Raw genomic sequence first — 14242 nt, 5'->3', positions numbered from 1 at the left:
GCAGAGGCAGGCTTATGCGCCCTCAGCATGATACTGATGACAGAGTTAGAAAAACCCCGGGTACCTTAAGACGGCTGTCCCAAGAGCCACGCCGTCAAAGACAGCCGGGTAAAGGCAGGGCCCCTGAGAAAGCAGGTCCCGACTCTGAGGCAAAAGGAAGGGAGCGTCTACGGACAAGCTCCTGAGATCGGAGTACCAAGGACGTCTGGGCCACCAGCAGAAACGTGCCCCCATCCTGTTTGATTTTTCTGAGTACCCGAGGTAGCAGGGAGATCGGAGGGAACAGGTACACTAGGTGAAACATCCATTTCACAGACAGCGCGTCCACTAGGCTTGCGCCTGCATCTCTTGTCCTTGAGCCGTACACGGGAAACTTGCAGTTCTGACGGGACGCTATCAGGTCCAACTCCAGCAGTCCCCATTCGTCCACGAGAAGTTGAAACACCTCTGGGTGAAGCGACCATTCCCCAGGATGCACGTTGTGACGGCTGAGGAAGTCCGCCTCCCAATTGAGGACTCCCGGGATGAAGACTGCCGAGATTGCCGGAAGGTGGCACTCCGCCCAAGCCAGGATCTGAGACACCTCCGACATCGCAGCTCGACTGCGAGTCCCTCCCTGGTGATTTATGTACGCCACTGTGGTAGCATTGTCCGATTGCACCTGAACTGCTCTTCCGTGAAGAACAGTGCCTGACGACAGTAGAGCACGGTACACTGTCCGCAGCTCTAGAACGTTTATGGGAAGGACGGCTTCCTCCGCCGACCAACGGCCCTGAAGAGACAACAAGCCGGTCACTGCCCCCCAACCCCGGAGACTGGCATCTGTTGTCAGCAGAACCCAGTCCGGGATCCAAAAGGGGCGACCCTGGATGAGATGAGCTGACTGAAGCCACCACGCCAGAGACCGGCGCACCTCCGGGGACAAGACCAGCATCTGAGAACGGAGCCGGTGAGATAACCCGTTCCACTCCGAAAGAATCTGCCCCTGGAGGGGCCTGGAATGGAACTGGGCAAACTCCACCATGTTGAATGTCGACACCATGGACCCCAGGACTCTCATTGCCGAATGGACCGACACCCTGCCACTGCTCAGGCAACTGTGTATCCTCAGTTGTAGGGAAGACACCTTTTCCGGAGTCAAGAAAATCCTTTGTTGACAAGAATCCAGAAGTGCTCCCGGATGGACCATCCGTTGTGATGGGATCAGAGATGACTTCTTCCAATTTATCAACCACCCGTGTGCTTGAAGACAAGCAATGGTCAGGTAGAGATGTCGAAGAAGCACCTCCGGGGAGCTTGCCAGCAGCAGAAGATCGTCCAGGTACGGCAGCAGCCGTATACCCTGACCCCGAAGGTGGGCAGCCATAACTGCCATCACCTTGTTGAACACCCTCGGAGCCGTGGAAAGGCCAAAAGGCAACGCCCAAAACTGGTAGTGATGGTCCAGGATAGCAAACCTCAGATACCGCTGATGTGCCGGTGCTATGGGCACATGGAGATAGGCGTCCTGGATATCGAGGGAGACCATGTAATCCCCGGGTTCCATCGCCAGAATGATGGAACGTAATGTTTCCATCCTGAACTTGGAAACCCTGAGGTATGTGTTCAGAGACTTCAAATTCAGGATAGGGCCATTGGGTTTCTGCACCAGAAAGAGTAGAATAGTATCCCATCCCGCGCTGAGACTGCGGAACGGGAACAATGACCCCTGCTTGTAGCAAGGATTCTATAGCTACCTGAATCTGGCCAGCTTTGGTCTTGTCCAGAGAAGGACTCGTGCAGAAAAACAGGTGGGGCGGCCTGAACAGAAGAGACAGGGCCGTACCCCTGAGAGACTACTTCTCGAACACACTAGTGTGCTGTGGCACACCGGTTGAAAACCGCTGCTCCGAGGCATTGGTCCAGTTCTCAATGGCTTTAGCCACCCAGGAGATAGCCATGGACGGGCGAGCCACCGCCCCGAAAAGAGAGTAAATGGACTTCAAACAAGTCTCCACCTTCCTGTCCGTGGGATCCTTTAAAGAGGAGATAGACGGCAATGGCAGCGTTGCGCTTTTGATCAAGCGGGTGACGTGGGAATCCACCGCCGGCGGAGTCTCCCATTTCCTGCAATGAGCTTCAGGAAAAGGATAATTTTAAGCCAACCTCTTCTGAGGCAGGAACCTCTTTACTGGGTAATTGCCAGGCCGCCGCCATATGATCCGTTAATTGATCAGACAGGGGGAACACAGTTGAAGTCACCTTGGCTTTTTTAAAATTAGGGAACTTCGACCTAGGAGCCGGCACATCATCCTCTATATGGAGAATAGCCCGCACCGCCCTAACTAATGCTGGAACATTAATGGAGGACTTAGCCTCCACCTCCTGCCCCATGGCATCAGAGTCAGAGTCCTCGTGGATCTCTCCGTCATCTGAGGACACTTCCGAGTCCGACAACTGCGCAGCCAGTGAACTCACGACAGGACGCTTGGACGCCCTTGGTGGCACATCACTTTGCAACATCGACTGAAACGCCGAGGATGTGGCTGCCAGACTCTGTACAGAGCTGGAGAGAACATCCACCCAAGGTGGAGGAGCCGTCTGAGGAAAACTCTGAAAAGGCACCACAGACTGCTGCGTCACAGGAGGAGACTGCACATACACAGGCAGTCCCGAGTAAAGACCCACAGTCTGGGCCCGGGGGGAGACCGCAATATTTGTGGAACACCCGGGGAACGGGGGATGGTGGGCTGGGGTAACGCCCTAAAAGGGACCGTTGATGGGACCGATAACCGGTCAGCAATGGACGCCAGCACCTGTGAAAACATTGCCCAAGGAGGGTCCTGTGATACAGGGGGTTTAGAGGGGCCCGGTACCAGCTGGCACCGCCCGCACAGACCATCCAGAGATAAATCCTCCCCATCAACTCCAGCAGCACAGCGTCTGCAGGAAAATAACAGAGGAGCCACAGAGCGCTCAGTCTCCTCATCAGACATGATACCGTAACTCACAAGAAATACGTATCACCAGAGGAATTACGGTGTAAACACCCGCGCACTCACCAGTATGCGACACAAACAGCCCAGATATGGTACTGTGTAGCGACCCCACAAATACGTGATTTATATAAGTGAGGGTCTCAGGAAAACGCCCTTCCCCCACACACCTGCCAGGCCGTAGGAGAAGGAAAGGGATAGTTATAAGCTGACAGTAAGGAGAATAAGTCACAGACAGGCAGCACTAGCAATAGTCACATACAATGCAGAAAAGTTAGTACTCACTGCACCTTCCGCTACAATCAACCGCCCAGATTCAGTGTCTGGGAGGGCTATAGCACTGTGTACACTGTCCTTTAGCAGGGGAGAGGTACACAGGGGGACCGGTCCACTTGATACCGCCTGAGAGATCTGCGATGCCTGCCAGTAAAGATGGCCGCCGGAGACCTCAGAGGAGGAGTGGCCGAGAGATAAGAGCAGCTCAGCGACGCCAGACTGCGTGTTGAAAGGCGCGCTGAGCTGAGGGGAGGAGCCGCTAGACAGGGAAGGCTGCCTCCCCTGGCTAGCATTTAACCCCTGGGTTGCCGGTCCCGCTACCAGCCTGTTACCCTGGTGGTCTAGCGGACACGCGGGGTATTCCTCTATAGTGGGGGAGCCCGTCACCGCTGCTAGCGCCTCCGGTCTGTCCCCAAAGACCGGAGGCTTCTGACTGTATAGAAAGTATCCACGGGCCACCGCACGCGGCGACCCGCGGCTTACCTGATCCCCAGCGATCCGGCAGCAGTCACAGGGAGTCACCAGAGCCCGGCTAGTACAGGCTCTGGGGTCCCGCCGCGATCCCCAGATCTGTACTGGCGTCGCGGCGCCAGCGGGGAGAAGGAGCGGCAGCGTGGACGTCCTAAAGGACAGTCTGATGCCGCCGCTCTGATGTGTAAAAAAAAGAAAAAAAAAATTAAACATTTTCTCTTTAAAATAAAGCTATGGGGCTGCTCCTGCAGCCCCACTGCGACAGGGTGACCCGACTCCGGCCGGGCACCAACTAAAACTGAGGTGCCTGTGGCTCCGGGGCGGGGTATAGAGGAGGACGGACCCAAGTGCATCCTGGGAGCAGTGAAAGCTTTAACTGTATGGTGCCTGTGGATCCAGATCCAGCTATACCCCAAGGTCAACCCTGTGGACCCCCTATGGACCCTGAAGTAGAAACATTGCATATTGTATAGTCACATTACTATCCATACGGATACATTGTTTGTGTTTGTTTGAACTTTACTAATATCTTCAATAACAAGAGATATGGTAAGAACTTACCTTTGTTATCTCTGTTTCTACGAAGTCCATAGGGTCCACAGGGTGACCTTGGGGTATAGCTGGATCCTGGATCCTCGGGCACCACGGAGTTAAAGCTTTCAGCTGCTCCCAGGATGCACTTGGGTCCAACCTCCCCTATACCCCGCCCCCGAGCCACAGGCACCTCAGTTGGTAAGCAGCCCAGGCCGGAGGAGGAGACGAAACAGAGAGAAGGAAGACTGGAACACACAAGAACCATACTCACAGAAATGGGAGACGGAAAACCGGTGACCAGTCACAAAGCCCATATGAAGCCATGTGCGTCAGGGCGGGTGCCCTGTGGACCCTATGGACTTCGTAGAAACAGAGATAACAAAGGTAAGTTCTTACCATATCTCTTGTTTTCTACTTCAGGGTCCATAGGGGTCCACAGGGTGACCTTGGGGATGTCCCAAAGCAGTCCAACTAAGGGCGGGGACGCTCCTGTGCTGAGAGGAGAACCCGGCACCCAAAGGATGCATCCTGAGAGGCAAAGGTGTCAAACGCATAGAACCTCAAAAAGGTCTGAATGGAAGACCAGGTGGCCGCCTTACAGAGCTGAACAGCAGAGGCGCCACGGCTAGCAGCCCAAGAAGGGCCCACAGACCGAGTAGAATGAGCCTTAACAGAGGCTGGAACAGGTAAACCCTCCTGCATATAAGCCTCCATAATAACAGAACGAAGCCAACAGGCTAGAGTCTGTTTGTTTTCAGGCCAACCCCTTTTGTGAAAACCAAAGAGGACAAACAATGAATAAGACTTCCTCACAGAACTAGTCCTGTCCACATAAACCTGGAGTGCACGGACAACGTCTAAGGAAGCCTCCCCAGCCGAAAGATCAGGCGACTGAAAGGCTGGTACAACAATTTCCTGATTAATGTGGAACCTGGAAACCACCTTAGGCAGGAACTCAGGACGAGTGTGAAGCACCGCTCTGTCCTGATGAAAAATCAGAAAAAGGGGACGACAAGAAAGCGCCCCCAAATCTGAAACCCTCCTGGCAGAAGCAATTGCCAAGAGGAAAACAGTTTTAAAAGTTAGCCACTTGAGCTCCACTGACTCCAAGGGCTCAAAAGGAGGACCCTGTAAGGCCCGAAGAACCACCGCCAAATCCCACGGGGCCACAGGTGGCACAAAGGGAGGCTGGATTCTCAAAACTCCCTGGAAAAAGGTGTGTACGTCCGGCATAGCAGCGATCCTGCGCTGGAACCACACCGACAGAGCAGACACGTGCACCTTCAGCGAGGAAAGACGTAATCCTAAGTCCAAACCCGATTGAAGGAAAGCCAGAATACGCGAAACCCGGAACACCTGGGGATCATAGTTTCTGGCCTCGCACCACTGAAAGTAAGTGTGCCACACTCTGTGGTAGATCCTCGCGGAAGCAGGCTTGTGCGCCCTCAGCATGGTGGTAATAACGGAGCTAGAAAAGCCCTGAGACCTCAGGACGGCTGTCTCAAGAGCCACGCCGTCAAAGATAGTCGACCCAGATCCGGGTGAAGACAGGGCCCCTGAGACAACAGGTCCCGCCGTTGAGGTAGGAGGTACGGAGCGTCGATGAACAGGCTCCGCAGATCGGAGTACCACGGCCTTCTGGGCCACGCTGGGGCCACCAGGATCAGTGTGCCTCCGTCCTGTTTGAACTTGCGCAGGACCTGAGGCAGCAGAGATATCGGAGGGAACAAGTAAGCTAGTTGAAACAGCCATTTCACCGACAGCGCGTCTATCAGACTTGCGCCTGCATCCCTTGTCCTTGACCCGTACACAGGCAGCTTGTGATTGTAACGGGACGCCATCAGGTCCAGCTCTGGCAGCCCCCACTTGTCCACGAGTAGTTGGCATACCTCTGGATGAAGCGACCATTCCCCGGGATGCACGTCGTAACGGCTGAGGAAGTCTGCCTCCCAATTGAGGACTCCTGGGATGAAAACTGCCGAGAGAGCTGGAAGATAGCGCTCCGCCCAAGCCAGGACGCGGGACACCTCCGACATCGCAGCTCGACTGCGAGTCCCTCCCTGGTGATTGATGTACGCCACCGTGGTGGCATTGACTGACTGCACCTGAACGGCCCTTCCGTGAAGAGCGATGCCGGACAACTGCAGGGCTCTGTATACTGCCCGCAGTTCCAGGATGTTGATGGGAAGAAGCGCTTCCTCCGCCGACCAACGACCCTGAAGTGACAAGGAGCCTGTCACCGCCCCCCAACCCCGGAGACTGGCATCTGTCGTGAGCAGAACCCAGTCCGGGATCCAAAAGGGGCGCCCCTCTAGGAGATGAGCCGTCTGCAGGCACCAGGCTAGGGACAGACGCACCTCCGAGGACAACACCAGCATCTGAGAGCGGATCCTGTGTGGCAATCCGTTCCATTCCGAAAGAATCAGCCCCTGCAGGGGCCTGGAATGGAACTGGGCAAACTCCACCATGTCGAATGCCGACACCATGGACCCCAAAACTCTCATCGCTGAGTGCACCGACACTCTGCCACTGCTCAGACAACTGTGAATCCGCAGCTGTAAGGAGGAGACCTTCTCTGGAGTCAGAAAAATCCGTTGCTGACGAGAGTCCAGCAGGGCCCCCAAATGAACCATCCGCTGTGATGGGATGAGGGAGGACTTCTTCCAGTTGATCAACCAGCCGTGCGCCTGTAGACAAGCGACCGTCAGGTGGAGATGAGGTCGTCTAGATACTTTAGCAACAGTATTCCCTGGCTCCGAAGATGAGCCGCCATGACCGCCATCACCTTGGTAAATACCCTCGGTGCCGTGGAGAGACCAAAGGGTAGAGCCCTGAATTGGTAGTGGTTGTGGAGAATAGCAAACCGCAGAAACCGTTGGTGCGATGTTGCTATAGGCACATGGAGGTAGGCGTCCTGGATATCCAGGGAGACCATATAGTCCCCTGGTTCCATCGCCAGAATGATGGAACGCAAAGTTTCCATCCTGAATTTGGGAACCCTGAGAAACCTGTTCAGGGACTTCAAATTGAGGATGGGGCGATGAGAGCCATTGGGTTTCTGCACCAGAAACAGCGTAGAGTAATACCCCATCCCACGTTGAGACTGTGGCACGGGTATAATGACCCCCGCCGTCAGCAAGGCCTCTATGGCTTCCTGAACCTGCAAGGCCTTGGTTTTGTCCTGAGAAGGACTTGTGCAAAAAAACTGGCCAGGCGGCCTGTGCCCGAAAAGACAGGGCGTACCCCTGGGAGACCACTTCTCGCACCCAGGCATCCGTGGTGGTATTGTGCCAGCACTGGGCGAATTGAAGAAGTCGGCCTCCCACTCTGGGATCCCCCAGAGGGAGGCCCGTCCCATCACGCAGAAGGCTTATCTTCTTGCTTGGAAGGAGGGCGCCTAGCACTCCAGGCTTGCTTCTTTGGCTTTGAGGCGGTCTTGGGTGCGGACTGCCTCGGGAAGGACTGACCCTTTGCCTTGCCCTGAACCCGAAAGGCCGAGCTCCGGACCTTAGCAGGTGTAGTAGCTGAAGGGAGGAAGGCTGACTTGGATTTTGCCAGGGTATCTACTATTTTGTCCAGGTCCGGACCAAATAGTAATTCTCCATTAAAAGGTAAGGCCTCCAAGCCTTTCTTTGAATCCGCGTCTGCTCTCCAAGACCGCAACCACAATGATCTACGAGCAGACACTGCTGCCGCCGAAACCCTAGAGGTCAACAGGCTAGCATCCAACGATGCTTCTCCAATGTAGGAGGCGGCATCTCTCATCTGTCCTAACAACGCCCTCTGGACATCCGGAGCTTCATCCGTAAACGTATCCTCCAAGGCGTTGGCCCACCCCTCAATGGCCTTGGCCACCCAGGAGATGGCCATGGACGGCCGGGCTACAGCCCCTGAGAGAGAATAAATAGACTTTAGACAAGTCTCCACCTTCCTGTCCGTAGGATCCTTCAGCGAGGATATAGACGGCAATGGCAAAGTAGCACTCCTGATGAGGCGTGTTACATGGGAATCGATTGCAGGCGGAGTTTCCCATTTCTTACAATGCGCTTCCGGGAATGGATAATTGGACGCCAAGCGTTTCTGTGGCAGGAAACGCTTACTGGGTGCCTGCCAGGTGACCGCCATGTGATCAGTCAACTGATCAGACAAGGGGAACGCTGCAGAAGTAACCTTAGCTTTTTTAAAACTAGGATACCTCGACTTGGGAGCGGGTGCCTCATCCTCAATCAGAAGAATGGCCCGCACCGCCTTAACCAGAGCCCGCACATTGATGGAAGACTTAGTGTCTACCTCCTGGACTGAGGCATCTGAGGCTGAGTCATCCTGCACCTCACCATCATCCGAGGACCCCTCAAAATCCGAAAGATGCGCAGCCTGCGCCATGACTGAGCGTTTAGACGCCCTGGAGGGCACGTCACTGCGCAACATCGACTGAAAAGCCGAAGATGCAGCCGCCAAATCTTGGACAGTGTGGGAAAGCGCATCCACCCAGGGTGGAGGAGCTGCCACAGGAGCCTGAAACGGCACCACAGCCGGCTGCGCCACAGGGGTGGACTGAATATACATTGGCAACCCCGCATAGGGACCAACAGGCTGAGACCCCGGGGGAGTCTGCAATAATTGTGGGACACCCGGGGAATGGGGGATGGCAGGCAGGGGCAACGCCCTAGTAGGGGCGGCAGTCGGGACCGACAGACGGTCCGCGATGGACACCAGCAACTGGGAAAACATCGCCCATGGTGGCTCCTGCGACATGGGAGGTTTAGACATACCAGGGAGCGCCTAGCACCATCCGCACAGGCCGTCCTGTGACAAATCCTCCCTATCCACTCCTGCAGAACAGCGCCTGCAGGAGAACAATACCGGAGCCCCGGAGTGCTCAATCTCCTCCTCAGACATGACTTAGGAAGAAAACGTGCGCACTCACCAGTGTGCTGAACAACAGCCCACAATATGGTACTGTGTAGCACACAACTGTATGTGACGGACCTCACAAATACGTGATTTATATAGGCGAGGTCTGTTGAAACACCCTTCCCCCGCACACCTGTAGGGCTTGTAGGAGAAGGAAAGGGATAGGTATAGGCTGACAGTAAGTAGAAATTAGCACAGACAGGCAGCACTAGCAAAAGTCACATACCATGCAGGAAGATATACTCACTGCACCTTTCCACTACAATCACCCTCCCAGATTCAGTGTCTGGGAGGGCTATAGTGCTGTGTACACTGTCCTTGTCGGGGGAGAGGTACACAGGGGGACCCCGAAGATCTGCGCTGCCACTTGAAGAAAATGGCCGCTGGAGACCTCAGAGGAGGAGTGGCCCGAGTAGCTGCAGCTCAGCGACGCCAGACTACGAGCTGAAAGGCGCGCTGAGCTGAGGGGAGGAGCCGCTAGACAGGGAAGGCTTCCTCCCCTGGCTAGCATATTTAACCCCCGGGTTGCCGGCATCCCGCTTGCCGCATAATTTACCCTGGTGGTCTAGTGGTCTGGCGGGGTATGCCTCCGCTGGAGGGGGGGCCCGCCGCCACCGCTAGCGCCCCCGGTCTGTCCCCTAGACCGGGGGCATGGGACTGCATTTACAAGGAACCCGCGCACCGCCGCTAATCCGCGGTGCGCGGCTTACCTTGATCTCCCCGGCGTCTCCGGCAGCAGTCCCGGGAGAAGCCAGAGTCCGGCTAGTACAGACTCTGGCTTCCCCCGCCGCGATCCCCAGTTCAGTGCTGGCGTCGCGGCGCCAGCAGGGAGAAGGAGCGGCAGCGTGGGCGTCTGTACAGACAGCCCATCGCTGCCGCTCTGGAGAAAAAAACTAAAAGTAAAAAATTAATTTAACCTAGTTAAATAAAAAGCTTTAGGGGGCTGCTCCTGCAGCCCCCCCACGCAGGGTGACCCGACTCCGGCCGGGCACCATCTTAAACTGAGGTGCCTGTGGCTCGGGGGCGGGGTATAGGGGAGGTTGGACCCAAGTGCATCCTGGGAGCAGCTGAAAGCTTTAACTCCGTGGTGCCCGAGGATCCAGGATCCAGCTATACCCCAAGGTCACCCTGTGGACCCCTATGGACCCTGAAGTAGAAATATATTTAGTGTGGTTACTTATATTCATTAAAACTTGTACTTATTCCTATACATATATAGTTAGATAAGTTGATTTATACTGTTTTCAGTTATACTTCATATATTCAGTGTGTTACTTATAGACATATATCAGTTGTTTATAATCAATTACTTATACTTTTTAACCTTTTCATAATAAAACAACCTTTAATTGGAACAACGGTGTTGAGTGCTTTCATTAACCTTTTGTATTCCCCTGGTTACACTCTTGGATGAGTGACATTAGGGGAGATGTACTAAGTTCTGGAAAGTGATAAATTGGAGAGTGATAAACTACCAGCCAATCAGCTCCTAACTGTCATGTTACAGGCTATGTTTGAAAAATGACAGTTAGGAGCTGTTTGGTTGGTAGTTTCTCTCTATCCACAGCTTAGTACATCAGCCCCAGTTTGTCTTATTCAGAGATCTAGGTGCATTTTAACTATTGTCATGGAGCATAACCTTTATATGTCGTCACTGCGGGTGTGGCTACAAGCTGTCACATGAAGGACTATGTATATATGATGTCACTGGGTGTGTGGTTACAAGCTGTCACATGGAGGACTATGTATATATGATGTCACTGGGGGTGTGGCTACAAGCTGTCACATGGAGGACTATGTATATATGATGTCACTGGGTGTGTGGTTACAAGCTGTCACATGGAGGACTATGTATATATGATGTCACTGGGGGTGTGGCTACAAGCTGTCACATAGAGAACTATTTGTATATATGATGTCACTGGGAGTGTGGTTACAAGCCGTCACATGGAGGACTATGTATATATGATGTCACTAGGGGTGTGGTTACAAGCCGTCACATGGAAGACTATGTACAGTCAGGTGCATAAATATTGGGACATTGATAGAATTTTCATATTTTGGCCTCTAGTCACCACCACAATGGCTTTGAAATGAAACAAACAAGATGTGATTTACCTGCAGACTTTCAGATTTAATTTGAGGGTAATTACATCCAAATCAGGTGAACGGTGTAGGAATTACAACGGTTTCTATATGTGCCTCCCACTTTTTAAGGAGCCAAAAGTAATGGGACTATCAACTCAAAAGCTATTTCATGGACAGGTGTGGGCTATTCCCTCATTATTTCATTATCAATTAATCAGGTTAAAGGTCTGGAGTTGATTCTAGGTGTGACATTTGCATTTGGAATCAGTTGCTGTCAACTCTCAATATGAGATCCAAAGAGCTGTCACTATCAGTGAAGCCATCATTAGGCTGAAAGATCAAAACAAACCCATCAGAGAGATAGCAAAAACATTAGGTGTGGCCAAATCAACTGTTTGGAACATTCTTAAGAAGAAAGAACGCACCGGAGAGCTCAGCAACACCAAAAGACCCGGAAGACCACGGAAAACAACTGTGGTGGATGACAGAAGAATTATTTCCCTGGTGAAGAAAAACCCCTTCACAACAGTTGGCCAAATCAAGAACACTCTCCAGGAGGTAGATGTATATGTGTCAAAGTCAACAATCAAGAGAAGAGTTCACAAGAGTGAATATAGAGGGTTCACCACAAGATGTAAACCATTGGTGAGCCACAAAAACAGGAAGACCAGATTAGAGTTTGCCAAACAACATCTAAAAAAGCCATTACCGTTCTGGAACAACATCCTATGGACAGATGAGACAAAGATCTACTTGTACCAGAGTGATGAGAAGAGAAGAGTATGGAGAAGGAAAGGAACTGCTCATGAACCAAAACATACCACCTCATCAGTGAAGCATGGTGGTGGTAGTATCATGGCGTGGGCATGTATGGCTGCCAATGGAACTGGTTCCCTTGTATTTATTGATGATGTGACTGCTGACAAAAGCAGCAGAATGAATTCTGAAGTGTTTCGGGCAATATTATATGCTCATATTCAGTCAATTGCTTCAGAACTCATTGGACAGCGCTTCACAGTGCAGATGGACAGTGACCCGAAGCATACTGCAAAAGCAACCAAAGAGTTTTTTAAGGCTAGAAAGTGGAATGTTATGCAATGGCCAAGTCAATCCCCTGACCTGAATCCGATTGAGCATGCATTTCACTTGATGAAGACAAAACTGAAGGGAAAATGCCCCAAGAACAAGCAGGAACTGAAGACATTTGCAGTAGAGGCCTGGCAGAGCATCACCAGGGATGAAACCCAGCGTCTGCTGATGTCTATGCGTTCCAGACTTCAGGCTGTAATTGCCTGCAAAGGATTTGCAACAAAGTATTAAAAAGTGAAAGTTAGATTTAGGATTGTTTAGTTTGTCCCATTACTTTTGGCCCCTTAAAAAGTGGGAGGCACATATAGAAACCGTTGTAATTCCTACACCGTTCACCTGATTTGGATGTAATTACCCTCAAATTAAATCTGAAAGTCTGCAGGTAAAGCACATCTTGTTTGTTTCATTTCAAAGCCATTGTGGTGGTGAATAGAGGCCAAAATCTGAAAATTCTTTCAATGTCCCAATATTTATGCACCTGACTGTATATATGTCGTCACTGGGGGTGTGGTTACAAGCGCTCACGTCTTACCATCAGAGTGTGTTCTCTTCACCCCAAGTTCTGGCCTCCGGGGTTCTTCTGTCCTCTGAAATCCATCACTGCCCATGTTCTGCCCACTGGGGACACGAGTGGGAAATCTGTACAGACAGTTGCCCAGGCCTGATGGGGTAACACTCGGCTTGGTCTCTGGAGGAAACAACACAGGAGTAGTCACACACACACCAAGAAGGTCAGAGGCGTTACCCCATCCCCTTCCCCGCCATGGGGCACCCCTTACCATCTCTGCTCGGCCCTGTGCTCCGACTCTCTGCAGTCTTTGTCTCTCTGCCCTTTAGCCACCCAGTTCCATTGGTAACTGCCACAGTGAAAGGATTGGGCTTGGTAGCAGGGATCTCAGGCACCCGGGGCCCTAGTGCTCCACTCACTCTAACAGGCGCTTCTGTAACAGATCCTCGTTAAGACAACACGATACCTGAGAAACACATCACCTGACCTCCTCTGACTGCCAAGGGGGCGAAAATACATGTATTCTGTCTGCATGCAGGGTAAATACCGGCTGTGTCTGCATGTAGCCCACACATGCTGGGCAGCTTTATCCTTACACTGTAATGTAGCTCTGAGCTAGGACACGTCCCTCCCACATCTAACTCTCTCCACATTGTACATCTGCCCCCTGCAGTGCAGCATGGTGTTACCCAGGGGCACAGTTACTGGCACTATCAGAGTCAGGGTATCACACATGCTGGGCAGCTTTATCCTTACACTAATGTAGCTCTGAGCTAGGACACGTCCCTCCCACATCTATTTCTCTACACATTGTACATCTGCCCCCTGCAGTGCAGCATGGTGTTACCCAGGGGCACAGTTACTGGCACTATCAGAGTCAGGGTATCACACATGCTGGGCAGCTTTATCCTTACACTGTAATGTAGCTCTGAGCTAGGACACGTCCCTCCCACATCTAACTCTCTGCACATTGTACATCTGTCCCCTGCAATGCAGCACGGTGTTACTCAGAATGAATAGTGTAGGAGTATAATGCATATTCTAGACATATTGATAGGGGACACCGGGGCAGGTTGGGGTCTGGTCACGGCTATGGTAGATGATGATGTGTTGGGTTCTGCATAGTGAGGTCCTGGGTGATGGTTAATGTGACAGGTATGAGCACCACTTCCTGTCCTAGGTGTTTTATTCTCACCTGTACAGATTTGGTTCGTGTCCGTCCCCCAGTGCACGGATGTGAGCGCAGTGTTATGCCCGCGTGGGCGCCCAGCACTTATCTCCTTCAGGCAGTTCACCAGTCTATGCAAGGGCGAGGTTCCCAGCAGTATGTCTGTGTGCAGACAAAACGGAGTTACCAAACATAACACTTTTACACACCAGCGGGCGC

At 52.6% G+C, this 14242-nt stretch overlaps 1 protein-coding gene across 11 annotated transcripts in view; it reads right to left on the bottom strand.

Annotated features, from left to right (window-relative positions):
• Positions 1 to 14242, bottom strand: part of LOC148451010 (uncharacterized) — a 130604-nt gene that overhangs the window by 68271 nt on the left and 48091 nt on the right. For all 11 annotated transcript variants that reach the window (XM_088462382.1, XM_088462385.1, XM_088462384.1 and 8 more), the window contains 3 exons: positions 14051 to 14185; positions 13127 to 13288; positions 12880 to 13035 (listed from right to left, as the gene is read on the bottom strand). In XM_088462382.1, coding sequence (XP_088318508.1) covers positions 12880 to 13035; positions 13127 to 13288; positions 14051 to 14185 — 453 coding nt within the window. The remainder of the gene's footprint in view (positions 1 to 12879; positions 13036 to 13126; positions 13289 to 14050; positions 14186 to 14242) is intronic.

Source organism: Taudactylus pleione, unplaced genomic scaffold, assembly GCF_031769625.1.
Source record: "Taudactylus pleione unplaced genomic scaffold, aTauple2 ptg001222l, whole genome shotgun sequence".
Taxonomy (NCBI): Eukaryota; Metazoa; Chordata; class Amphibia; order Anura; family Myobatrachidae; genus Taudactylus; species Taudactylus pleione.
Note: the sequence above shows the minus strand (reverse complement) of the source record. Positions and strands in the feature narration are given on the sequence as shown.